At 41.3% G+C, this 26,838-nt stretch overlaps 1 protein-coding gene across 1 annotated transcript; it reads left to right on the forward strand.

The window, feature by feature from the left end:
- Positions 1-224: 224 nt before the first annotated feature.
- Positions 225-25,588, forward strand: ndufs4 (NADH:ubiquinone oxidoreductase subunit S4). Its single transcript, XM_079516573.1, has 5 exons — positions 225-362; positions 2,643-2,721; positions 23,811-23,983; positions 24,508-24,581; positions 25,380-25,588. Exons 1-5 carry the CDS (start codon positions 280-282, stop codon positions 25,481-25,483), a joined length of 513 nt encoding a protein of 170 aa, XP_079372699.1. The 5' UTR covers positions 225-279; the 3' UTR covers positions 25,484-25,588.
- The last annotated feature ends 1,250 nt before the right edge of the window (positions 25,589-26,838 follow it).

The raw sequence follows: 26,838 nt of genomic DNA on the forward strand, positions 1-26,838 counted from the left end.
ACAGTAGGTGTAGGCAGTAGGCAGAGGCACCCTGCATATCATTTAAAGTAAGAAATTCAGATGGAAACTTTAATAATCTGAATTTCTAAATGTCTTGATTAAAAAACAAAACAAAAAAAAAAAACACTTTGGATTACTGACAAATTGACAACAAGTTGACAACAATGACTGTGTATGTAATATGTCTGGGTTTAATATGAGCGGAATGCAATGGTCATTTTGAACATTTGCTTTTTGGCCTCGCCAGACTCCGTACCTCTGTCTGTGTTGACAATAATCATGGCGTCCTCAATGTCACTTCTAGGTTTGGGACGTATTTCTGTGATCAACTCAGCCACAAAAGTATTCCTGAATCCCGCCAGGTAATTGACAAATATGTTCAATTTGGCTATTTATTTTGTGTGAGTCGGTGATTTTTATTTCTGTCGACGTAGACTGTGTAAGTGAAGCAGAATGCTAAGAATGCTGTGTTTTGTAGCCTAGCTAAAGCTAAGTAACAGTTGTTACCGACTCACGGTTAGGTGGTTACGATATTATGTATTTTTCTAAGGAAGTAATCTACTGAATAAGAATGTGTCTACTGTCTGTTAAGCTAGCTGGGCAGCTAACGGAGTCAACTTTGTTTTTGCTGAAAGGTTGACATTCTGCTCATTACAGGGCTATAAGCTCCTTATTCATGAGGATGTTGCATTGCCATAATGTTAATTGTGTACTCATTTGGCCACATTGCCAATTAGTAACTTGCTTGAACTTGACTAGACATCAATCAGCCCACAAATAACCTCATTGCAGGATCGAGGTGACGAGCTTTGGTGATATTGAGGCGTCTGACGGTCAGACTCTGACCGTCATATCTTTCTAAATGGGAGCATAAGTTTACCCCAGTTGTGGCTTCTGAGTAGCCTAAGATTTAGACTCTCGTAGAGGTATTTTTCGATTCTGACGTCAGAATCGAAAAATACCTCTACGACTACGAGAGTCTAAATTTTAGGCTAGCTTCTGAGTTGCAATGTGGCTCAACCATTTAGGGTATTATTGTGTGCTTCAGGACAGGCTTACGGTGATGTAGTCCGTGCATATCTCTTTTCAAGTCTCCAGTTAAGTTATAAGTGTCGTTAGTTGTTGCAGAATGCCTGTATTGTATTGTTCACAAATCCCTATTTTTGTGGAATCCAAATTACCTCGATCTGTAAAGCTATATTATACCTGATTTGAGTTTGATTGTCTTCACCTGGCTCTAGTCTGGACAACACCAAGCAATAACATCATGTTTATTGTTTACAGTCCATAGAACATGTAAGATGGTGTGACTAATAATGATGTAATTAACTTTAGATCTAGTTTAACTGAATTAAACAATGTCATGTTTTATTCACTCATCAAACGAAAGCCCTCCCTCCCCACAGTTATTATACATTTGAATGAACTGAAGGCACATTAGTTTAAAAAAGTGTTGTGCGCAGGGGTGGACTGGCCACAGGACACACCAGGCATACCCTCCAGACCGGCCCACCAGGGCCAAATGTTAAATTAGTTGTCTGTTGTATCATTTATGTTGTACTGTAAATGTGGTGGTGTTAAGGGCTTGTATTTGTATGGGCCTCGACCCGGAAAGTCAGTAGAGTATCTGCACGCTGGTTGTGGTGGGCCAAATTCCGCTAAAATGTCCGGGACGAATTTTTGTCTCAGTCCAGCCCTGGTTGTGCGTGTTGTGATATGAGGATGCGTGCATAGTGCATATATTTGGGCAACCGTTGTATAGTACCATTGTTAAGTATGATTTTATATCATTTTTATGTTTTCATCTAAAGCACATGAACAGATTATCATTAACATTGTGCATTTGGTATGCCCAGTGGGTTTATAATGTCATACAGGAAGGTCACAAGTCCACGACGGTATTGTTTGTTTTGGACTGCAAGTACAGACCATACAAATCCTCTTAACACAAAATGCGTGCCTCTAGTAAATCTAGCAAATGTTTTTTTCTGAAAATGTGCAGTATTCCTGTTATTATTATTTTTTTTTAATTGATCTTGACCTTGACATATCTTTATGGAAAAGGTAAGGACGACTGCTTTATGGAGTGTGCCCCTTTTACACGTTCATAAAGAGCTACATAGTTCTTGCCACAGGCACTGCTGACAGTTGGCCAGCGAGACAGCATTAAGCACAGCCTGTCATTAGGACACGAGTGGGAGCCTGCCAGAAACTCACCAGACAGTACTAATGGGGGAGAATTTCCCCCGTCTCTTCCTTTTCACACCCCTCCCCATCACTTACTCCAAGATAGCAAGTCGATTTATGTAATTTTCCTTTTTATTGTTGGCAAAATGATGATGTAACATCTAATCCTGGGGTTCCCAAATCTCTTTCAGCTCGAGAAGACCCAAAAGAGAAATTTGCTGTCTTCCCGGGACACGAAATTACAAACATACTTGACCAGATTGACTATTTTCACTATAAAAATAGTGAATTTTCTGATTTTAAATTTTTAGTTTTGAACAACAAAAGAAAAGAAAAAAGGAACATTCGTTAGGAAAGATTAAAAAAAAACAGGATATTTAATAGCAACACATAAAAACGGGTCTGTGACCCTATGTTTGGGAAACGCACTGATCTAATCAACTCTGATTTTTCAGGTCTACTAGCACATCCGCATGGAGGCTGGCAGACAAATCAGGACCAGACACGCAACTTATTACTGTGGATGAGAAACTGGTGAGTGTCCCTCTCCATGTGATGGGTTGTTACTTGTTTCCTTTTCTTCTGTTGCACCAGTGTCCAATTAGGCTATGTTGCATCCCAGTTTGTGTGCATATGTCTGATTGTGTGTTTGACAATGTTTTTCTAGACAAAGTGTCTAGTGAATGTTCTGTTTGATAGAAGTGGCTTTTAATTCGACAAAATCTTGATAATGCAAGAATTACATTATATTTATACTTTACCCCTTTGTGTCTCCGCTGCAGTTTAAAATGGCAAATCAGCAAAAGTAAACAATAAACATTGTATACATAGTATGTGTTGTGGGGAAGACTGGATCAATGTAAAAGCTGTGTGTTCATTCATTCATGGTGGAACATTCATGGTGGGACCAGAGTAATGTAATAAGAGAGTGGTGACACGCTTTGATCTCGCCGCAAAGCGGGTGCCTATGGGCGATAGTTCCAAACATTGCTCCTATGGCTGGAACTATTCCATTGAGATAGAATGAGCACTTCCGCATTCCATTGTTACAATGAGAGTCAACGGGAGTGTCATTACACTCTTTTATACTACTCTGGGTGGGACCATACAAAAAGGAGATTTTCTCTGGAGCAAGTATTAGGCCTACTCTTACTCTTGTTCCCATTGAGCACCTGCAGCGATATGAACAGTTCCAAAATCAGATCTATCTTTTCAAGTAAAATAACTAATGTAAAATACAAGTAGCCACTACTGTAGGTCGGCCATTGGCCATCATAACCCCCAAGCATGACTTGGAGTTAGTGTCGAAGTGTCCTTGAGTAAGACCAAATTGCTCCCAATGTGCAGGTTGGTGCCTTGCATGTTTTCCTCTGGCATCGGTGTATGAGTGTGTGAATGAATGGCTGAATGTAATGCACAATCTCTGTAAAGCGCATTGGATAAAGGCACTATATAGATGCACCATTTACCATTTACTTAAGAGCAAAATGGTTACACTGTGAATATGGTCATTTTCATTCATATATAAGCTTACGCAATACCACCACCGGAACACTTAAAACTCTTACCAAAATGCTCCCAGAGCTCATATAAATATATATCATGAACTCTTGCATTTTGGACAGATGTCTGTGCTCTTCCACTTTTGATCCTTTTGAATATAAACCACCTCAAGCCCTATACAGTATATTTTGTGAAATTATGGAAATAGCCATTCTAAAAGCTCATGACATAATGATATTGTAGATGTGCTATTTTCGCTATTCATGAAATTCTTTGCTTATTCCAAAATGATTCTGTTATTAGATTATTATTATTATTATTATTAAACACAATATCCAATCATCTATGGCTGTGCGATAAATCAATTTGGAATCAAAATTGGATTTTTTAATTTGGGCCATGTCAAATCGATTTTCACTTTAATTAGGGTAATTATGGTACGAATCTCGCTCATTAAAGCCCTATACGATGCCAAAAGTCCATCTCGGTCCTGCCAAAGCCCAACAATGGTTCTGCAGCCCGAGTCCGACACCAAATTAATGTAATCTTTCTCTGCCGTGTACTTTCTGCACAAAGCTTACAACGCTATGTTTTCTCACTCGCACCGAGACACGCAGACACAGAACATGTCCCAAACGCTGAGGTAAACTTGTTGTTGTTTAATTGAACATAATGTGCCACCGAAAAAGCTCATAGCTTATTAATACTCTGTTCACTACCTACTGTGTGTATCACCTCGACCAGCAAACAAAACACATCTCCCAAGTGAAGCATGACTTATACTTAGTCATACGACGTGTTACATGCTGAAATAGCTGATCTGCAAGCTTACAGGGCATCACGTCCGCGACACGTGAGCTTGTAGATCGACTATTTTCAGCATGCAGAAACTTGCAGGCTGTGAGACATCCAGAAAGATTTGCCTTCACAATAAAAGGCTAAAAGCATACCAGCTATGCGCCATGGTTGACAAGTTGAAAAGAGCGGCCTTTATTTTCACATGGCCTATATGACAAGAGGCAAAGTGGAAAACAATTATGGATTCGGTGACATTTCACATTGCAAAAAAGTCCCGGAAGAGTTGGCACATAAACATTGTGGGCATCTCAATGTTAAATTGGCTATTTATTCAAAAATGTAAAAAATAATAATGAATTAATTTGGATTATGGTCTGTGTAAAAATATACATGAACATTTGGGAAACTGAGCGAATTTAACAATGAGGTGTCAACTCTTCCGCTAACCTTTCAGGATGAAATTCATCGTTTGGTCAAGAGCAGGGTCCTTACCAGAAGGACATATTGTAAATGGTCTCACTTTTAGTTTATTAATCCAAAAGGGGATTTTGTACTTTATTCCCAATAGGATTTGTTTGCAAATTTTCTAAATAACATTTGAGACAATGTATTTCTTTTACCAAAAGATAAAAATGTAGTTTTTATTTTTAGGCAATATCGAACAGCCCTACAATCATCCACAAATTGGAACCACATGTTGAGGGCCTTCTATTAGAGCATACCTCAAAAATCTGTTTTCCCCCCACAGCTGAGCTTCCCCATGTCCCCCACAAATGTCTGACACTGCCCTGGCTAGGCAGCCTGGCCTGGTGGAGATCTGCGCTCTGAGGGGCACACTTTGTTTGTATCATATTTTGCTACAGCGGGCAATAAAAGTCACAGATGGGACACAGGCACAGATGCCCAATAGAATATCTGTTTGAGAAATTGTTGAGTGGAAAAAGCTATATTTCTTTGCCCCAAAACATTTCTGTTTATTAGACCACTTCCTGCAATAGAATAACACATTTTAGTTCCATGGTTTCTTTCAGCTTGTGGTGATTCCTAATCAATGAAAAAAAGCAAGTTTCAGCAAACAAATTAGGGTGACTGTTCTTGTTCAAAATTTAGTCTTTCAGCTGTTCCCTAGTCATTATCATTTATGGTGATTCTAAAATCTCAAAAAATGAAATGGTAAATTGCAGGTTTAATAGTCAGTATCAAAGCTGTTACACAGTTACAGCAACTCGGAGACAAGCACCACAACTCGGATGTTTACGAGATTGGGGGCCCTGTTTGCCTTTTGAAACTGTGCATGGGCCCGAATGCATTTCATGTTGTATTGCATTGTTGCATGGTGCAGTACACATCAGATAACTCTATAAGCACTTAAGTTATATCGTCACACATCTTGGACACTGCTGGGACTGATGCACACAATTTGTGGGCCAAGGAAGACACTAAGCTAATTTTTTAAAATACGATACAGCCTTTTTACAGTCTGTTCTGGGAGAACAAATGATCTCATGAGTCCTGTGACAATGACTGTAGTGAAGAATGTACAAGATGGTTAAAAAAAAGATAGCATGCTCAATATATGTTCAATATAATTCTGTGGATAATAATTTGAGATTATCCTCCAGCTGGAGAGACATGATTGATTACCGGTATATATGGATGCACCAAATGAAAAATTGATTGGCCCAAATGCACAAAGCTGCACCGTTGCTCTTTTAGGATAATCTTGAAAGATTATGAAACTATTTGAAGATATTTGCCTATAATGATATGTCCAAAATAGGAGATGTCATTGTCATGTTTAACGTGGTTAAGTCTGTCTTTTAGATATTTTTTGCCTTTATTGATAGGGTACAGCAGGGGTATTCAACTAGATTAGGCCGGGGGCCACAACTGTAGAATGATTGCGTGCGAAGCGTGACAATTTGTGGGTTCTCTCAATGCATTTTGTGCTCAAACACGAAGATTTATGTATATTTCTTCAGAGTAATGAGCAGGATAATATGCCTATATATGATATAATTGCCTTGACATTAATGACCGTCAACGAGCACCATGCTGGACACACACACACACACACACACACACACACACACACACCCTCTGCAGTGCTCTAGTCTAAAGTGACTGAAGTCTGTCTCGTTTCTCTCCAAAAGCCCTTGAATATGATTAAGTATTACTGTCATTATGGTAATCTTACACTTCATATTGCACACACCATACCTGTAACTTTCATTAGCCCTCTTATCATTCCCAGGGGCCTGGAGGCAGCCTGGAGGGGCCACAAATGCGTCCCGTGGGCCGCCAGTTGAATACAGTAATTAGACAGGAAAGGGGGAGAGAGATGGGGAGTGACACGCGGCAAAGGCCGTTGGGTTCGGGAGTCGAACCGTGTCGCGCCGTCCGGCTGGCTTGGCAGCCTAGGTGCCCAGACGGTTGAGCTAACCATCCGGGCCTATGTCTGTCTTTTAATTATTATTAAGCCAATGAAAAGTATTAGCGAGGGCAGGTAGGTAATTGCGTATAGAGGCTGTCGGGTAATCGGAATAGACACTTAACAGCTCCCCCTGAATGTTCATCATGATCGTCTGAGCAGCCATCAGCTGGTGGACGCTGAAACTAAGTTTCCACTTTGGGACTGAGAAAGGTCTACAAAAATACAACAGATTGACTACATTTGGACATTGGTTCTTTTTTCCCATTTCCTGAAAAGTAACAGTTTTGGACATCTAATGTTTCCGTCTAACAGCTGTGATATTTTGGTGCACGTGGTTAATTTAATAGTTGTTTGGCAATATTTGGGGAGTGACACGCGGCAAAGGCCGTTGGGCTCGGGAGTCGAACCGTGGCGCGCCGTCCGGCTGGCTTGGCAGCCTAGGTGCCCAGACGGTTGAGCTAACCGTCCGGGCCTATTTCTGTCTTTTAATTATTATTAAGCCAATGAAAAGTATTAGCGAGGGCAGGTAGGTAATTGCGTATAGAGGCTGTCGGGTAATAGACACTTAACAGCTCCCCCTGAATGTTCATCATGATCGTCTGAGCAGCCATCAGCTGGTGGACGCTGAAACTAAGTTTCCACTTTGGGACCGAGAAAAGTCTACAAAAATACAACAGATTGACTACATTTGACATTGGTTCTTTTTTTCCCATTTCCTGAAAAGTAACAGTTTCCGTCTGACAGCTGTGATATTTTGGTGCACGTGGTTAATTTAATAGTTGTTTGGCAATATTTGGCAACTGATAAACCTGATCATAGCTAAATAGCGGGGTGAATCCACTGCTGCTCTCCACACACATTGCAATACATCGTTTGTAATGATGAAGCCATTATTGTTTGAAACCCTTTCTGTTAAGTATTTGGTGTTATGATGTTTGATTTAGGCCATCGTCTTTGGTCTCCATCTCTTCTCAAACTTGTAACAAAAAGACAGCCTAAACAAACAGTTACTGATAAGCCAGTGTTGGAAGGTGGTCAAGGTCAGCAACCTCTGCTGATTTAGCATGATTTGAGTAAAGCATACACTACAGGAATGTTGAAAGATCTTCCAGCGAGCGCCTCGTCATTGAAAAAAAATAGATAGGAGATATGGAGGAGGGAGGTGGTGCAGTGGGGAGTGTGGGAGTCTCTTGTGGGCTTTGGGGTTGGGGGGGGGGGGGTTACTGTGTGTGGGCAGCGTCAGTGCGCTTTTGTCCCAGACCAAAGCTTGACCATACTGGCAGACAAACCTTTGGCTGGGCTGAGTGTCTGTGTCTCTCTCTCCTCACAGTAGGGGCCACTGAGAGGAACGGCAGATGAGAAAAATAGGGCCTCTCAAAAAAAAAAGAAAAAGAAATCGGGGTGTGGAGAAAGAACAGAAGCTTGCATGAAAAAAGATTGTGAGACACCCTGAGATTCTCACGAAAAAGACAGCGGCCACTTCAGTACTGTCGGCCACAGAGGTTCCTTTGTGGCGCGCTGTCGCTGGTGGCAGCGGGAAGTACTCTAATGCTCACCCAAACAGGCCAGAGAGGGAGAAAGAGGCCCTCAGCTGTGTACTGTACATTGGTGTCCCTCTCACACAGGGGAATAAGTGGAGTGATTTATACTCCAAGCGCATCGCAGCGCGACACGCTGTGAAGTTGTAGATCGGCTATTTTCGGTGCACGGCACTGGCACGCAACCAAGCATACAGTACATCATGGGTGAGCCTTCCCTCTCAGGCATTCAGCAAAAATGCATCCACACTTGTTCATTCATCAGGTTATCAATAATGGTGAATTCCTGTTCTGATCAGACTAATCAGACGAGGTCTTGCCTGATAGCCGATGGGGAGATGGCATGATGATGTCTTGGAATATAGGGCATTTCTGAATAACCTCCTTTCTTTATTTTGCTATGGATAAATACACACAGTGGTCACTTTAACCCAATTTAAGCCAAAACGAGATTACGAGATTTGATTAATTAGCATTAATCCAGCTTTAAAAAACTTTATTTTATTTATTTAATTTTTGTACTCTCATGGTAGAACAGTCTACATCCAAATCCTCCGTGCAGACGGCTGCGCACATGGTTATTAGTCGTTTTTATTTTCAAAATGGGACAAAGTACGATGTTTGGGACCTTATGAAACATTAATCCAAGCTCACGCTATAATAATCCCCCGGGCGATCGTCCACACGCTAGAGCGAGGCTACACTACAGCTAATGGAGGGCTACACTTCCTGCTTGGCTGGATGAGGGCTGCTCTTCTTTGGTTTTTCGATCCCGTCTAGGGTAACAGGAGGGAATGTGTTTTTAGGTACACACGTTCATTAATGCAAGTAAGGCTGGATATCTGGAGGAATCTTTTATTATTCCATATACATTGACACGATGACAAACGTTTGTCAGCTTGTCAATTTAAGGCATATGGAACAATAAAAAGTTTTATTTCTGAGTGCGACCTTCCATGGTTTGATTTGTTGCAGCTCAGTATATAAAGTATTATATGCAGAAAGGGCGAATAGGTTCAGTTACACCAATATCGGAATGAGCAGGCGACGAGATCTAAGTGACTTTGAACATGGTATGATTTTGAATGCAAGACTGTGTGGTTCCAACACTTTAGAAAGAGCTACCCTACAATTGGTTCTCAATGTGGTCCTTGAGGGGGTTTCAGGGGTTCCCCAGTCCAAATTGATCTTTACAGTGGGTGTGCAATCGCAAAGGGTCAGTCCATGATTACGTTTGTACAATCCCATGTGGATTTTACAGATCCGTGGCCTGTCAAATCCGTGGTCTAATTAAAGCACCACTTTTCAACTTATCTTCAATTGGTCCTCACTAATGTTCATGATAAATATAAAATACAAATAAAAAAACATTTTTTTATTATTGTGAGAATGATTGCTTCCATTATCGCATTGCAACATTTCAGGAATAGAAAGCCTGCAGTTTCTATTAGCTTGGATTCCCCATCGATGATGTCACTGGTGGACGGGTTTCTGAACTGCCCACAGCCCTCCCATGAGACACAGACCGAGTAGAAAAACATTGTGGCATTTTATCATGATCATTAGTGAGGACCAATTCTATGAATGTAGGTTGAAAAGTGGTGAAGTGTGCCTTTACAGTTCTACTGTGAAATACGCGTTACCCGCTATTTAATCAAATATTCTACGCTGCCGAGATTGTTTTATTACCTTTAGAGCATACGCTGAAGTATTTGGGCTTTTGATCCGCGAAAATCCGGCGAAGAATGGTCCCTCGGCATGTTATGATCATCCACACCAGCGGCCATTACAATGCGGTACAGGGTCCGCCTCTATGATAACCTGACTCCGCCAGATGGGGCAGCAGAGAGTACACTGGGTTCCCCCCTCCTGCTCCCATCTGGGAACTCTCAGGCAGACTTGATGCTCCGGCCACCAAACGGCCTGGCCAATCAGTGGCAGCTAGAGGCGGAATCAAGGCATACACAGTGCTGCCTATGAGGCATTGTAGTCCAAACAAACCCCCCGTCCACTTACATTGAGCTCAATTTCCCAGAAGCCCTAGCAGCCCAGATGATGACTTGATTTCCGGTTTCGTCATCATAACGCGACGGCCTCGTCATCAGGTCCCGGATAAATGCGCTGTTTCTTTTTAATTATTTTAAAACAGCGAATTAAACGCATTAAACAAATAGCGGGAATGTCGTATTACGTGCGGTGGAACCCTGGAGTAAACAATTAGCGGCCGTCAAACTGTTAAGAAATATAACACGAGAGGCTGTGCGTTGCTGCAGGAACGAGCCTATAATAGGCGAGTTCCGTAAGCAGCGCGGAAGTGCCATTAATGATGGTAACGCACATCCTCGAGTGTAATATTGCGATTATACCACAGTTACCCTTATTACTAAGATATTCGATAAAAAAATCATTATTTTGTACGACAGATGTAGCCACTACGACCTAATATGTCCTGTGTAAACACCTAGCTTAGCTAGTAGCCACTGTCTGTGGGCACAGCACAGCTTTTTTTATGTTTTGATTAGGCTATTGGAGCTATTTCAACCAATCGGATTGCTTCCTCAAAACTACCTGTGGTATAATAATGCATGCCAAACTGTGGGTCCTTGAAATGGAAAAGGTTGATAATAATCACTGCTGTGTAGTGTTTAGAGTTTACTGAGAATAAATAAACCGACACCTGCCTGATACTCAATAGGTGTGTGTACTAATAATATGGCCACCAGTTAGTACATTATGGAGGCCATCCATCACGAGGTAGGAAACATTTATTTCATATATGCTTGGGAGGTTCACTGTCACAATCACTTGCCGTGCGTAGTGCGTAATTGTCTTCATAATTTCGTAATCTTATTGCAAAACACGACATTGAGTGAAAATACATTGTTTTAATTGAAAATCCCACGGTCGTCGTAACTTCCTGAAGTGCGAAGTCCTGAAGTATAAAATAAAATATAATTTAACTGTGTAACCGTTATCAACCGGTTACACATTTCTTAATGTTTACCGGTAATGGTTAACCATTAACATCCCTACTGTCATTTAAACTGTACAGACAATGCACTGCTACATTCACAACTTAACTGCTGAAGCCTAATTTATACTCTGAGTCTGCACAGTCTGTAGACGACATGCGTGTGAGTGTGTTGAACCCTATCGAGGAAACGCATGAGAGAAACTCAAGCTCCCGTAGGCCTGTCACAATTATTATGTAATCGCCCAATTGCAATTAATACTTTTGCATAATCGTCATGATCATCAATCATTTCCATGTTTAAAAAAATTCATTTCAAAGGGTTAGGTGATTTGCTTGCACTATTAAAGTTTATTTAAAGTAAGTAATTAAATACCGGTATGTGTTATTTGTTATAGCAATTATTTGAGTCAAGTAATGACGAGTCATGTATCGTCAAGTAAAATGTCATAATCGTAACAGCCCGAAGCTCTTGTTCTAGATCAAACTATGACCTGTGATGATGATCCCAGTCACTTGGATAAGTGCCTACAGACAAACGGCTACTAAGTGCTACAGACAAACGGCAGAAATAATTCTTAAACCTTGCATACCGTACGTGCTATTTTATTTTTTCAAGACAATTATTTTAATTCAAAACCAGTCTCGGTGTAAGAGATGGCACATAAAGACCTGCGTGATGGAGTCTGTGTCCAGAGTTGTCCCTCAGAGTGACTATGCCGGCCAGCTTTTGTTAGTAATTACTGTTTGATTAAGCATGCTGGGCAGCTCCCAGGGTCTGGCTGGCTGGCCACTGATACACAGCTTTTCACAAGGAATGTCTGAAGCCTCTGACGTTAGAGGCATACTTTACCCAGTAGGACAGAGGGGCACATCACTTTCTTTGCTCTCTCACCCCTGTCCACAAAATGACCATAAGCCTGTCTTCCGTAGCAAGTAGTTCAATAAGAATTGAACTACTTGCTAGACTGCCAGGAGCTGTAACGGTGCCATAAAAGCCCTACCTTCTGCATAGGCTCACGTGTCTTTTGAGTAAGGTCTATCCTGGCCTCTCTCCGTGGGCCAAGCACGCTCCCGCCCTTCACATAAAGACAACACCATAATCTTAAAGTGCTTGTGAAGCCTTGTTATAGAGTTGTCTAAAGGCACTAGGGTTTTACGAGAGCAAGGGGGACAGTTATGAGAGCTTGGGGAAAGGAGTGAGTTGCAGAGAGACGGAGAGAGTATTAAACTGTTTTGATTCCATTCTATAGTTTGGTTTCTTGTATATTTACTGTACTGTGATTACATCTGGTCAATAGATTTAGGAAATATTTTCCATGAGGTAAGGGAGTCTGGAAGCTGACATTATTTGTTCTGTACAGGACAAGAATCGCAATTGAGATTGAAAGATCAGACGGCAGTCTTGTCAACCTTTGTTAGACAGAGACGTCAGGGGGGAATTCCTACAACTGGTAAGCATTTGAGGGAAACCTGGATAACAAAATATAATTTATTATTGCTCAGATGTAGGTAGACTGTTAATTTAGTGACACTCGAGAAGTCAACTTCTCTGTAGAAACGCCCCACCCCACGTCGGACAATGAAAGAACCTGTGATTGCAACAAAAAGTAAGCAGTGTGGACCATGGGTTATTTTTAGTGCAAGCCGTTTTAAGTCTAAAGTACAGGGGTGTAAATTCTCTGAGCCCGTCTAGTCTCAGACACAGAATGACCTACAGTGAAACACACTACATTCACCACCCCCACCCCTGCTCCCTCCCTTTCTCTCATAATTTTCTCCCACCTACCCTCTCTCCCCGCCATGCAGACAACTTAAAAGACGGATTTATACTTAGTTGCATGCCGGTGTCACGCACAAAAAGAAGCTACAATGCGGTGCACTGCTACACCACGCTCAGCGAAGTCTTTCAAGCCTTACTGTATGTGTCTGTTTTGTCTGGTGGTCGCTCTCGTATAGCTGAGCCATTGGGCACAAAATCTCGGGCCTGGAGTTTGGAGTAGCAGATTAGAGGATATGGCTCTTTGAAGAGCACAGGACAAGGATTTATTATGTATGATCCACTAAATAGTGTTTAATTCATTAACACTGTTGTTCAACAGAGACTCAAGGCTCACAAATACTGGTTGTTGTAAGCATCTCACAGTGTCGACAAAAAGATTGCTTGCTAACATTGCTTCCCCTCCTTCCTTAATTTAGGCTATTCAACAGTAATTTGTTATGATGCTGCTATACATTATTCTCCTCTAAATTTATCTACAGCATTTACTAATCTCATCATGCCATTTATTTTAAAATATGTGGCATTTGAAATTGCAAAAGAATGACAGAGGAAGAGACTGTTTAAGCCACACGTTAACCGCACGTGGAACGTACTTTGCCTTTGGTTTTGTGCATTCCTCTCTGCCCAGAGGTCACTTGGACCTACCTCTAGACATCTTATCTCAATAACAAACCATACAGTGCCAGAATAAACAAGTGTCGTCTTGTCCAGCATATTCATAAATTCCCCCCCACCCTCACTTGTCGGTATGCGTAACGTGAGATTTAAGATGGTGTGTCTTAGCATAGCACCAGCTGCTACTTGTTCGCCTGCGCCAAGCCACTCCCACACATGAGCAACATAATATTGGTTTCTATTAGAGACACTCATATAGCCAATCAGTAATTGCCATGTTATTTACACTTCAAAGGAAGTCTGAAGGTTGGAAACCAGTAGAGGGTGATGAGTGAGTCCTTTGGTCTGGGCGTTGGCTGGTCACTGAGGAGGTTAAAGGCTGATGTGTTTGGACTTTCAACACACGCTGATTCTACATGATTCAACTCGGCTGACCTTGTGAGGTCATCCCCCCCCTGCTGCAGTCTCTAGGCATATGGGTGCTCACGTCATTCACAGAACAGAAACCGGCATCGGACCAATGGGACCATGCTCTCAACTTGCCCCGCCATGACAACATCCTTGTGTCATTGTCTTGAAGTGAGTCAGGCAATGCCGTAATGTCCTGTCATTAAGAGACAAAACCTGGCTGTGTTATTGAAGATGAATGGGAGAAACCACATGGAAGCTGTGAGAGTATCTGGTAAATTAATTGTCCTGATTCCGCCAGCTGATGTATTTTAAATGCATGATCACTTAAAGCAGGGATTCTAAACCTTTTGGGCTGGGAAGTGGGACCCCCCACAATGCTCTGGCCATGTCTCGTGACAATTTCCAGCCATTCAGTTGCGAAATAATCAACACAATCAAATGCGAAATCAAAACAGCAAAAAAAGGTACAGATAATAATTACAAACCAAAATATACAGTTACTCCAAAATACAACCCAAAATATACAGTTACTCCAAAATACAACTGAACGGCTGGAAATTAAGAGTTTCTTGCGACGATTACACATATCATTTTCCTAAATGTTTTAGTAATATTACAGCTTACTCATTTTAATGAGATAGTTGGGCCTGATTTCAGAACACAACAGGTGGATTCAATCTTAGTATTTTGCTTTTGACAATTGAACAGTAATTAATATTGTACCTATCAGTTTATAATGGGCAGTTTACGTGGGCATGACCATTGGTAGAACATGTCCTGTACTTGCCCGATGGGCAAGTGCCTCTGAGAACTTAGTGTCAACCCCTGATATAGATTCAAAACAAAAGTAGTAAGTATATTTTGAAACGATATTTGTTATTGTGCTTTACACATTCACCCCAGGCACAATAATAATTTGGACAATAATGACAATAACTTTTAACGTTGTTCTTTCATTAAAAATCACGGCCAGACTTTTCCTACCCAATATCACACAATTGGCGACGCCTCCTTCTCTGCCTCTAGTCATGTGTCACATTGCGGGACAGCACTGCCCGGCTTTGCTTCGTGGTGGGAAATATTGCTCGTTGTTTGCATTGTCTTGGGGGGGGGGGGAGGTAATCATTTACTATTTTGTTCCTATCGGGTTGCAACTCGGATAGGGCTTAGGGCCGATTCATACTCCTATTTTACCGCTCTAGTGCCGAAATGATTTCGGCTTGTCAGAAATTTTCAGTAGCACCGAAGAGCCGACTTTAGGACGGTACCCCCCCCCCCCCCCCCCTTAAACTATGCTTTATCTGCCAACAAAACGAGTCGGCGGTTGTTGGCAAAATAGTGGCAGCAGTGGGATTCTAACCCGGGAGTTGTGGACTGGGATTCTAATGACTCGGGAGTCACGCTACCTGGCTGCCAGAATGCGGTTTCCAGGCTGTATTTGAATGTGAGAAATTTCCCCCTCCCCGTGTGCCCCCTACTTCTTCCTATTGTTATCGGGTAGGAAAAGTTTGATGATGTCGCTGGTAGGCAGGTTTCTAAAGCCCTAACCACACCAAAGGGTCACCATGCAACTCCTTGGGTCCAAACGGTTGCAAGGAGTTAACGCTAAAACCGTCTTGGCCCTTTGGTGTGGTTTGGGCCATTGAATTCCATGCGTTGAATCACTAGGGTCAATGTGGGTCAACGTGCAACAAGACATATCACAACGCAGAGACGACGCTAAAACCGTCTTGACCCTTTGGTGTGGTTAGGGCTTTAAGTGTCCACAGCCTCTTCGAGACACAGAGTGAGTAGGTAGAAATGGTACCATCTTATAATGAGCATTAGTAAGGACCAGTCATAGATGGGTTGAAGATGGCTGAACTGTTCCTTTAAGACGTGAAGAAGCTGAACGTTGTTTATTTTATTTACATTTTTTGTAAATAGTTAATGGATCAGCTCCATTTCATTCCTTGGATTAAATCACAGATTAGTCTCAGATGTATGGTTACTAGCTTTGGGAGACAGTCCTGTTAAAATATATTGATTCCACTGTCCAAGACCATAGGGATAACAGATGTGAGTTCTATTTTAGGGTTTATTTTCACTTTAAACTAATCCTTTCGTTTCTAAAGAGCCCCAAAGAGAGTATTACATGATGAAAAAGACAGGGTAATTTAATTCAATAAGTGTATGAACAGTAATGTGCCTGGAAGACAAAGTCCTGCTACTCGCCTCTTTTTAATTCCCTCCTCTACATTTTTGTCAAACCTCTTGAGACTCCAGATCCCCTAGTATGCACTGCTATTCAGAAGCCCGTTGCACATATTTTTCATCAAATTAATCAGTTACACACATTTTACTCTTTAAGAGAAATCTTTTGCACCGCATTCGGCTTCAGCATACCACAGCTTAACACAAATGTCCTCCAACTTTCTTTCCATTTGGAGCACACCTGCAAATGCTATTAGAAGGAATATGGAGGCCATATTTTATGTCAGTGAGTGTTTAATAATGGGTTCATTTTGAATAGCAGCTGTACAAACTGATTAGACTGAGATTAACTCCTGGAAATTCACCTGTGACTCAGTCCAAACTGACGAGACATGCTGAAGGATATAGGGTCAGCATGGGACCTGTAATGAAAGAACATGCGTTATTCCATCATTGTCAAAGCATGTCAAGGACATTCTGTGAAGTCTGTTTTTCCAAATACACAAATATAATGTTCTGCCATTAAAAATGTCCACTTTAGTTTAAAAAGTTTTATTTGACTGAACATTAGAAACTATGATAATCTTAGGAATCCATAATCTTCAGAGACCGCCTCCATACACGTTTGTTTTTCGTTTGCTTTGGTGGTGGGATTCAACCTTGACTTACATCAGAGCAAAAGGCCATAGAATGTGTGTTTAAACCACATGGACCCTAGCTTCGATACTCACTTCGATAACACTTTGTGATAATGGTACGTCTACAAGTTCACAATGCATCACATTGTCCATCTATTTTTGGCGAAGATATTTAGTGTAGAGAAAAACAGAAGGGTGCCCTGGTATAGAGCCCTGGGGGACTCTGTTCAACTAAGTATATTTTAGAATAAATGCACAGAATCTTTGTACGTACGTGCGTCTGTAATTTGCGTATCTCGGGAGCCGTTTGGCACAGATGACCTCGGTTGTCCAGAACCGTCGGAAAAAAAGGTTCTGGTCGTGGCCCAAATTATCCAATTGATTGTCATGGCAATCTATGCTTGATTTAGCTAATTCCTCACACCTGACATTTTATATTGCACAAGGCACAAAGGGGACACAGACAGACGGTTACGAGTACTCTGACAATGGGTATAAAGAGTATTGCGTAACAGGGTGGTGCTTGCATTTTTTGCATCGTTCCCGGCCATTGGTCTAGTAGGGTTTAAACGGCCATGAAAGCTTAGGATGAATTTTGTAGTTGCATCAATCATAGTGTAGTAAAGTCAATCTTATGCAGCCTGACATGTTTTTACCCCGTTGTAATTTTTTACCTGAACTGAACTGGACAACAAACTACAACAAAGGGTTTCTTCCACAGTTTTTCTTCCTGTTTAGACTCACTTAGGGGACCAGAGTGATTATTTTCTTCTTTTTGTCTTTGACAAAAATCTCTTACCCCAGGCCTGTTTGGCGCATTAGGGGTACCAGCATTCAAGAACTCTGGAGGGCCCGACGGCCCCACAGCGACAAGCCCCCAGTGCTCTTTATTCGCCAGGAAGCCTGGAGGTGTCAGAAATATCGACACGCTCTTATGTGACGGAGACTTTGCCAGCCTTTTACCCCCCTGGTCTTAAGCCCGGCATTCTGTCTCCCCAGCCAGGTATTGTAGGGCCCTGTGAAGGCTCTGTGAATAGTGTCAAACTTCATACTTTTCATTTTGCTTCCTGTACGTGACAGAATAAAAAGTGCCGGTCTTGTGGGTTTTCCTTTTGTACTGGCCCTCCCTAGTCTTCCTGGGAACACATCACATTCCGGCTACAATCGTTCCCTTTGTGGCCGCGGGCATTGTGGATGCGTCTGGTGCGCTGATGGCCTTACTAGCTTTCACTTAATGTATGCAAGAATCATAAAAGTCTAGACGAGTGTTTTTACACACAATGCAAGATATCAGGGCAAAGTGTTTTTCAGTACATTTGGGGAGGGGGGGGGGGGCTCTGTTTTGACACATCTAAACTTCGCAAAGCACCTTTTGTGCTCATCCGTGCATAACTTTGATTTAAGGGCGGCTACATCTGGAGAGATTATTGCACAAGTTTGCCATACATGGCCCCCATGTGTCAGCTATGGTTTATGTAACACACATATGCGTAACCATAGACTGGCCCGCTAATCCTGAGGGAATAATGTCGAACCCTCGCCTGTGTCTGGTATAGAGATTTTCATGCGTTCATCTTTGGGAGATGTGTTTTTTGGGAGGACAGGATAAACCACAGAACAACTCATGGATGTTTTCAGTTCAACCACAAGATAATTGATTTGTCTTCTTTACTAATAATTATGTTAAGCTTTTATTCCCCCATAATTCCAACTCCCAGAGAGCTTACCACCAACCTCTTTGTGTGCGTTATCTTTCAAAATGTTTTGGTGAGATTTAAGGCCTATTCATACTCTTAGGTGATAAGGTGACCAGTGAAACAGTGTTTAGTAAAAACGAGAGAGATGTGTTTGGGTGAGCGGTTAGTAGCTTACCACTGCAGCCATGTTGTCGTTTTCAGTGGTCACCTAAAGTATGAATAGGCCTTTAGCTCACTGCTCCCTTCCAAACAAAAGAGATTCATGTAATTTTCTGTTAAGAAATACAAAAACTATCTTCCATCAAATTTAAATCACAGCTTTCGTCAATAACGCTTTTATTTGTTTTATCCACCCGAACAAACAGGTCTTTCTTTATCCCACGGATACTATAGAAAACAACATTATTTATCAGCAGTTAAGTAGAAGTTCTAGTGCTGCCACCGGAAATCAAATACAATTTGTCCATGTTTATTTTGGGCCCTCTCCGACTGCCCCGTCTGATACATGTCATGATCTGTCTGCCAGTTTCCCCTTTTGGTGAAAAGGACCTGTTTTTCTTATGCTGCTGACAAGGAAGAATTGCCAAGGTTAAGTATATAAGGCAACCGGAAATAATTACCTAGTACTCCAGACGTTTTTCCCTCCTTATCCTTTTCTTTTCATTTGAACAATCTTTTTAATGTGTACATGTTGTTCACGATTAAACACATTCTGGCCCCACTGCGATGTTGGCAAAAGATGTTGTTTCAGTGAAGCAAGCTGTGTTTAAGCAATTGGAGCTGTAATTTACTAGGCTTAACTCTCATTGAGGGGAAAGTTCTGCACCAGAGGGAAGGTGGGCTTTTGTGTGGAGTTCATGCAAAAAAGACCCCCTTTATACAAATCAACTGGCAGATGAGAGACAATGATGAAATTTTGATTCTTTGAAGTTGTAATGGCCATTGAAATGTGTAAAATTCTTGTATTGAAAGGGTAGCACCCTGGAAAGCCCTCATTCTTGGGTGGCTGCTGCCTGCATGCTGGGAGGTTTGTCTGTGTTTTGTCGCCGACTTCCCATTGCTTGTTTGCTAATTCCCTGAAGAATTGTACGAGATCCTCTATAGGAGCTTGAATGGGTGCAGTTGCCCTGGAATATGCATTTGCTCCCTCCCCTCCCGCGCGCACGCACGTGCGCACTGCACTCCTTGCACTGGACATTTCTGAAGGTCTTGAATACTAAGAAAATAATAAAATAAAATATAAGTTATTTTTAGGTTAGGTATGTGGTCACCAGAATCAGTATTTAGCAAGAATATTAATGCAAATTTTATATTATTAGTTTTTCTTTTGCACTATTTTTAAGTACATAAGTCTTATCTAGTTTGATTAATATAACACAAATAATGGGTTGCGCAGTATGTTTTAATTACAGAATAGTTTCTGAGTTTAATATAGTATCTAGCAAACCAACATTTTACAGATAAAGCAAGCTAGTCTCATTTCAAAATATTACACTGGTAAAAGATCCATCAGGTGAATGCTACCTCTTTGTTACTTGTCAGATCAGGATGTTTGAATGTTTTGATTTAATAGCAATTGATAGCAATTACACTTACACATAATGTTACAAAAAACATTCCTCTAAGCTAGTATTTCTTGGGAGTAATAATTATGAATTACAGTATTTATGTGGAAGCTTGTGATCTGTTAAGAGCTTCTGGTGCAACAAGGTTTGTCTCTATACTGTTTTTTACATGGGAGGTTCGCTCAGAACAAATTATCTTTTTCAGGATCACCCTGTATTGTTTTAATATGCCATATTAATTTCTAGTCCTACTGGATTTTCTTATTAGAACCATGGGAGCATCTACTATATTGATATATTTTCACTTGTGTGTGATATACAAGGACTGACAGTTTTTCCCCTATATTTTTGTTGAACTACCTCAGCAGTCATATACATTGCAGCCAGCCTCTGAGAACCTCTTTGTACAGGCCTCAACACTTCATATTGACCTAGTTTACTGGCACAGGAAAAGAAAGACATCAGTCACCGACTCAAATGAAAGTCAAAAGAGAGATCCTGGCAGACCCTTGGCCAGTCTGTCACCACAAACGGGTCAATTAGTTATGTCCTTCTGCACAACACATCAGTGGTGGTTATAGCATTGGGACGTAGCATAATTGGGAAGCGTTTGCTTTCTTTGTTCTTTGTTTTGTCTCCTGCCTCTGAACCTTCATTCCCGCTCCATGTTTTGTCTTCTTTAAGTGGTGTGGCACTGACCGATTAATTCTCAGCCACTGATCTACTTGATCTATTGTTCATTTGAATGGAATTCATTATACATTACGGCTTACTCCCACAAACTGGTTTGGGATTTCCTGATTAATTTGCCAGTGATGTAGTCATGAAGGGTCCCAAGACCAATAAATCAAGCCAACTTAACACATTAACTGCCACGTATTATTTAATTATTCAGTGAAGACCCTTATTTTGAAGGCGTGAACCAGATATAAACAAACACTGTGAATATAACAGTCAATCGTCTTTTCTTTCGCAGAGAAAATACATTTTGTAACCGCGTAGTACATGTTGCACAGGCAAAGTTTGTTATATGATGTACATGTATCAGTCATGGAAATTACGTAATTTTATCTTTTTATGGCATGGCTTTGTGGCGGCTAGCCCTCTAGGACAGTGGTTCTCAAAGTGCAATCCGGGGACCCCAAGGGGTCCTTGAGGAGGTTCCAGGGTGTCCTCCGGGGACCCCAAGGGGTCCTTGAGGAGGTTCCAGGGGGTCCGCAGCTAATTGATTAACCAAAAAAACACTTACAGGTGTGTAACTCTGACAGTGTGCAAATGGAACCAGATCGACCTGTGCAGTTCCATTTCGATCCATTTTGTAAACCAAACTGGCGGTCCTTGAAATTAACCCATTCTGGGCGGGAACCCCTTTTGGTGTTGGCATTATGTTATGCTTTAGCTATTGAAAAATAGCAGATCTACAAGCTCATAGCGCGCCACCGAGTGGCGCGCTACGAGCTTGTAGCTCTGCTATTTTTGAAAAATCGAAGAACCACTGACATAGAAACATAGCTTTTTCAGAAAACTGTCAGGATGTAGAAGACATTTTTAGAATCTGATCTCAGGTCAAAATGGGGTTTTAAAAAAAAGTTTGAGAACCACTGCTCCAGGAGCGAGGATCTGTCTCTGTCCTTGTGTCTGTCTGGTTGTTGAGAACCACTGCTCCAGGAGGGAGGATCTGTCTCTGTCCTTGTGTCTGTCTGGTTGTTGAGAACCACTGCTCCAGGAGGGAGGATCTGTCTCTGTCCTTGTGTCTGTCTGGTTGTTGAGAACCACTGCTCCAGGAGCGAGGATCTGTCTCTGTCCTTGTGTCTGTCTGGTTGTTGAGAACCACTGCTCCAGGAGGGAGGATCTGTCTCTGTCCTTGTGTCTGTCTGGTTGTTGAGAACCACTGCTCCAGGAGGGAGGATCTGTCTCTGTCCTTGTGTCTGTCTGGTTGTTGAGAACCACTGCTCCAGGAGGGAGGATCTGTCTCTGTCCTTGTGTCTGTCTGGTTGTTGAGAACCACTGCTCCAGGAGCGAGGATCTGTCTCTGTCCTTGTGTCTGTCTGGTTGTTGAGAACCACTGCTCCAGGAGGGAGGATCTGTCTCTGTCCTTGTGTCTGTCTGGTTGTTGAGAACCACTGCTCCAGGAGGGAGGATCTGTCTCTGTCCTTGTGTCTGTCTGGTTGTTGAGAACCACTGCTCCAGGAGGGAGGATCTGTCTCTGTCCTTGTGTCTGTCTGGTTGTTGAGAACCACTGCTCCAGGAGGGAGGATCTGTCTCTGTCCTTGTGTCTGTCTGGTTGTTGAGAACCACTGCTCCAGGAGCGAGGATCTGTCTCTGTCCTTGTGTCTGTCTGGTTGTTGAGAACCACTGCTCCAGGAGGGAGGATCTGTCTCTGTCCTTGTGTCTGTCTGGTTGTTGAGAACCACTGCTCCAGGAGGGAGGATCTGTCTCTGTCCTTGTGTCTGTCTGGTTGTTCACTGTTCAGTGCTAATTTAGCAAACTTCTGGACTGATCAGCACCATATTTCCTGTGCATGCTGCCAGTAGGACAAGGAAGTAACTCATTATTACATATTGTGTATATCACCACTATTTTCCAATGAATCCAATATAGCTTCTTCTTTAGTCACAAGCTCTTGTTAAGACTTCATTGGTTCAATCTTTATAAAACAAACAGACACACTTGTTAGTGTGCGATGTGAGGCGGTAGATCGGCAATTTTAGTAGGCTAGTAGGGCATTCATTTACGAAAAAAGTTGAGAAATATTTCTGTCCGACAGTGACGATATACTGTATTTTAATAGTATATATATAAAGTATATACTTAATATTTATAGTGGAAGTGAATGGTGGATGATTCAGGTTTAAACATTTTCCAAATATAGGCAAATATTTATGACATTAAATGGGTCATAGAAAGTGCAACATTTTCTTACCAATTTGAAAAAACTAAAGTTTCTATCTTATTGGCAATCAAACATAAATTAATAACTTTTTTTTTTTAAATGTTGTGGCTTTCGCCTTTATTTTATATTTTTATAGAGGGATAGACTAGGCTGACAGGAAATGGGGAGAGAGATGGGGGGGGGGTGACATGCAGTGAGGGCCGTCGGGATCGGGAGTCGAGCCCGCGGCACACTGCCAGACTGGACTACCAGCCAGGGTGCCTGGACCGCTGAGCCATGGCCCAGGCCCAAATGAATAACTTTTTAATGGATAAAGTATGAAAAGAACATTTAAGTTTCATTATACAACAAGCAAGAAAACAAGTAGATATAAACACATGAACTGAACTTTAATTGAACTACTTATGCCTTATTCTAACATTTTAATTTATTGCATATAATACAAGCTTGTAGTTTTGAAGGTGGATATGAGGGGAACATTGGCTATGTAATTGCAGAGACCGATGTAATCAAAACGTCAAATAATGGTCGATACATCGATCGTTCTCTAATATGAACGCCTGCTTTTCTCTGTTTCTCCCCAGGACATCTCCACATTGACAGGTGTGCCAGAAGAGCACATCAAATCACGCAAGGTGCGCATCTTTGTGCCAACCAAGACAGCCATGCAGTCAGGAATTAACAACACCAAAAAATGGAAGCTGGACTTTGATACCAGAGAGCGATGGGAGAACCCTCTAATGGGCTGGTCCTCCACGTAAGTACAGCCCACATGCCAGTTTCCATGTACTTTAAGTTTAATACATAGAAGGGATTTGTAACCACTTTAACCATTATTTTATACTTTGGCTATTTTTGAAAAATGACAAATCTTTGAATATATATATTTTTTTAAAGTGAACATTTTTAACTCAAACCTTTGCTTCTGGGGGATCCCAGAAACAAAATATTTTGAGATAGGGGTCCACGGCCAAATACAAATTATTTTGGGGGTCATTGACATTGAAAAATTTAACATCCACTGATTAGCAACATATGTTTTTTCAGAAAATTGTTGTGATTTAGAAGACATTTATAGGATCAGGTCTCCCACAATTGTAATGTCTTGTCTTGCTTTGCAACGCCGTGCAATAACAATATTAGGAGGCGGGATGGGGGTCAGGCATATGGTGCTCATTTGTGTAGTTGTGCTTGGTATAACAATATTTTCTATAGTGAGAGTCACCTCATCAGTGAACCGTGAACCCATCAATGAATCTAATGGCTCATTTTGTCTTTCAGGGCTGACCCCTTATCCAATATGCTCCTAACTTTCAGCTCCAAGGAAGATGCCATCGCCTTTGCTGAGAAAAATGGTAAAAAAAATAAAAATAAAATTATAAGTAATCTTCTTATGCCTTTGTGAAAACATGAGTTTACTAGGAGCCACATCTTACCAGGCCAAATATTAAAACACAACAAACCTTTAAACTTTACAAACGCTGTGCCAGCTCCAGCTTTTTGGGGAAGTGATCCACTTTGAAAAGAAAAGAAAAAACAAACAAAACTAACGATGACCTTGTTGTCAAATTAAAGATCACACTATGTCAATAATGGTCAAATCTATCCTATATTTAATTGTCATCTATGAAGAATTGCCCACCACTACTAAAAATGTACAGTAATGTCATTCCATTCCAGCCATTTTCTTGTTAGCAACAGGCTAAAAACAGATTTGTTGCAAAAGATCTGTGAAAAAGTGAAAGCAACACTTTGTTGTGGTATCGATGCCAGTAAATTCTTTGTCTTGCTGAAAAGCAGGTTTTACTCTGGCATACTTTATTGCCTACACACGGCCAAATGGAGCACCCACTAACCTGGTGGAGAATGAGGTCTCACCATGCTTGACAGTTCAGCAAAATACAGCAGAAAGTACACTGAGAAGTAGATAATTGAACCATCTGGTAAGCTTTGTAGAAGCCGAACAAAGGAAATTGGCTCTCTCTGTTTATTGCACCAGAGCAGAGATTAGGACAGTCCTATCTACACACTGCCTGTTGATGTTTACAAAACACTTCATTGTGGTTGGAAAGCATCCAAAATGAATATTCGAGATGTTCTCTGCCCTGTTACTTATTGTAAAAAGAAGAAAAAAACTCTTTACCCACTTCCAGGTTGGAGTTACGACATAACGGAGCAAAAAGAAAAGAAGCCCAGGGTGAAGTCTTACGGATTAAACTTCTCCTGGAGCAAGAGAACCAGGAGGTCTGCTAAGTAAAGTGATGACACCCATCTGTTAGTCTGCTTGACCTATGTGTGCTCTGCAGCAGACCTGTACATTCTCAACTTGTCAATAAATGAATAAATATGTGTGTACAAATTGTATCTGGTCTTTGGTAATTGCTGTTGCTTCATTAATGTGTGATTAATGTGTAATCTAATCATCTAATGTGTGATCTCATTCTACATAAGTAGAGCTGCATAAAGGCGATTCAAAGCAGCTACCGATTTATAACGTGTAAAGAAGCGTATTATACAGTACGTAGCAAAATCCAATAAAATGTTTCTCGTGAGTGTTCGTGAGTGAGTGTTCGTACTCATCCTATTAGCTGGGATGAGTTTCTGTCCGACAAATACTTTGAATAAGAATGGACAACAGATCTCTGAAAGGTCCCCATTGACCCTATGGAGTTATGAGTACCATCATCTAGAATTCTAGATCGTGGTTTGGTCCATGTGTGGCCTTCGACTTTTCACTCGGACGCACCACGTCCAAACATGATTTTGATTGATTCACAGAACATTGTGTGATAGTGATTGTCGAAATTGAATCTTTGAAAATCACTCGGAACAGTCAACAACTCTGTTAAAATGCCATCAGAGACAGTATTTCAGGTTGTATTGGGTATCAGTTGTATATGGCTCCATATAGTTTTGATGGTGTGAGCTGTACTTGATTTCTTAGTAATGAACTTTTAACCATTTTCAACCTGGCATCCTTATTTTGGGCATGTCATGAATAAAAATGCTCACACCACATGTGATCTCGTGTCGTACTGTGTAGCCTATGCTATTTTTGCTACTATTGCAAGACTGCTTAAATGGTTAATCGCACATGAAGGGGTCGCTATAAAAAGATCCATCCAATATTCCAGCATAGTAAGAGCTCTAGCAAACCAGGAAAAGGCACTCCAGCCAAACAATTTCATCATCAAGCAAACTGGAGTAGAAGGGGATCTGAAGATGCCCTTCAAGTGGAAATATCTGTCAGTTCCTCCTCTTGACACATGAGCCATCATACAGAACTGCTGACCAGTTGGCCTGGTGGGAACAAATAAAATATGTCTATTTTTAATTTAGTTGAACCCAAGATAGAGAAATAAATGGTGTCAGAGTAGTAGTAGGCTAAGCATGCTGCATTCTACACCATGATTTCTTCTATGGTGCAGCATCAGTTCTCTCTATCCTATAGCTTTAAATTGTGAGACCAACACTTTAGCAACACTGTGTGGAAATGTTTTAAATGTTAAGCCATAAACTCTGTTAATTGCCCATAATTGCCCAACTATTTACACTTGGCAGTGAACTTGTTGCCAGTGCTTGTTTACAGCCTTTGTGTGCAGTAAACAGTGG

Source organism: Electrona antarctica (assembly GCF_951216825.1).
Source record: "Electrona antarctica genome assembly, chromosome: 12".
Taxonomy (NCBI): Eukaryota; Metazoa; Chordata; class Actinopteri; order Myctophiformes; family Myctophidae; genus Electrona; species Electrona antarctica.

Bases quoted from the DNA above. Each gene is read 5' to 3' on its own strand.
- ndufs4 (XM_079516573.1), top strand. From the start codon at position 280: ATGGCGTCCTCAATGTCACTTCTAGGTTTGGGACGTATTTCTGTGATC. The intron at 23,984-24,507 runs GTAAGTACAGCC...TTTGTCTTTCAG, and splicing joins CTAATGGGCTGGTCCTCCAC to GGCTGACCCCTTATCCAATA. The intron at 24,582-25,379 runs GTAAAAAAAATA...ACCCACTTCCAG, and splicing joins CGCCTTTGCTGAGAAAAATG to GTTGGAGTTACGACATAACG.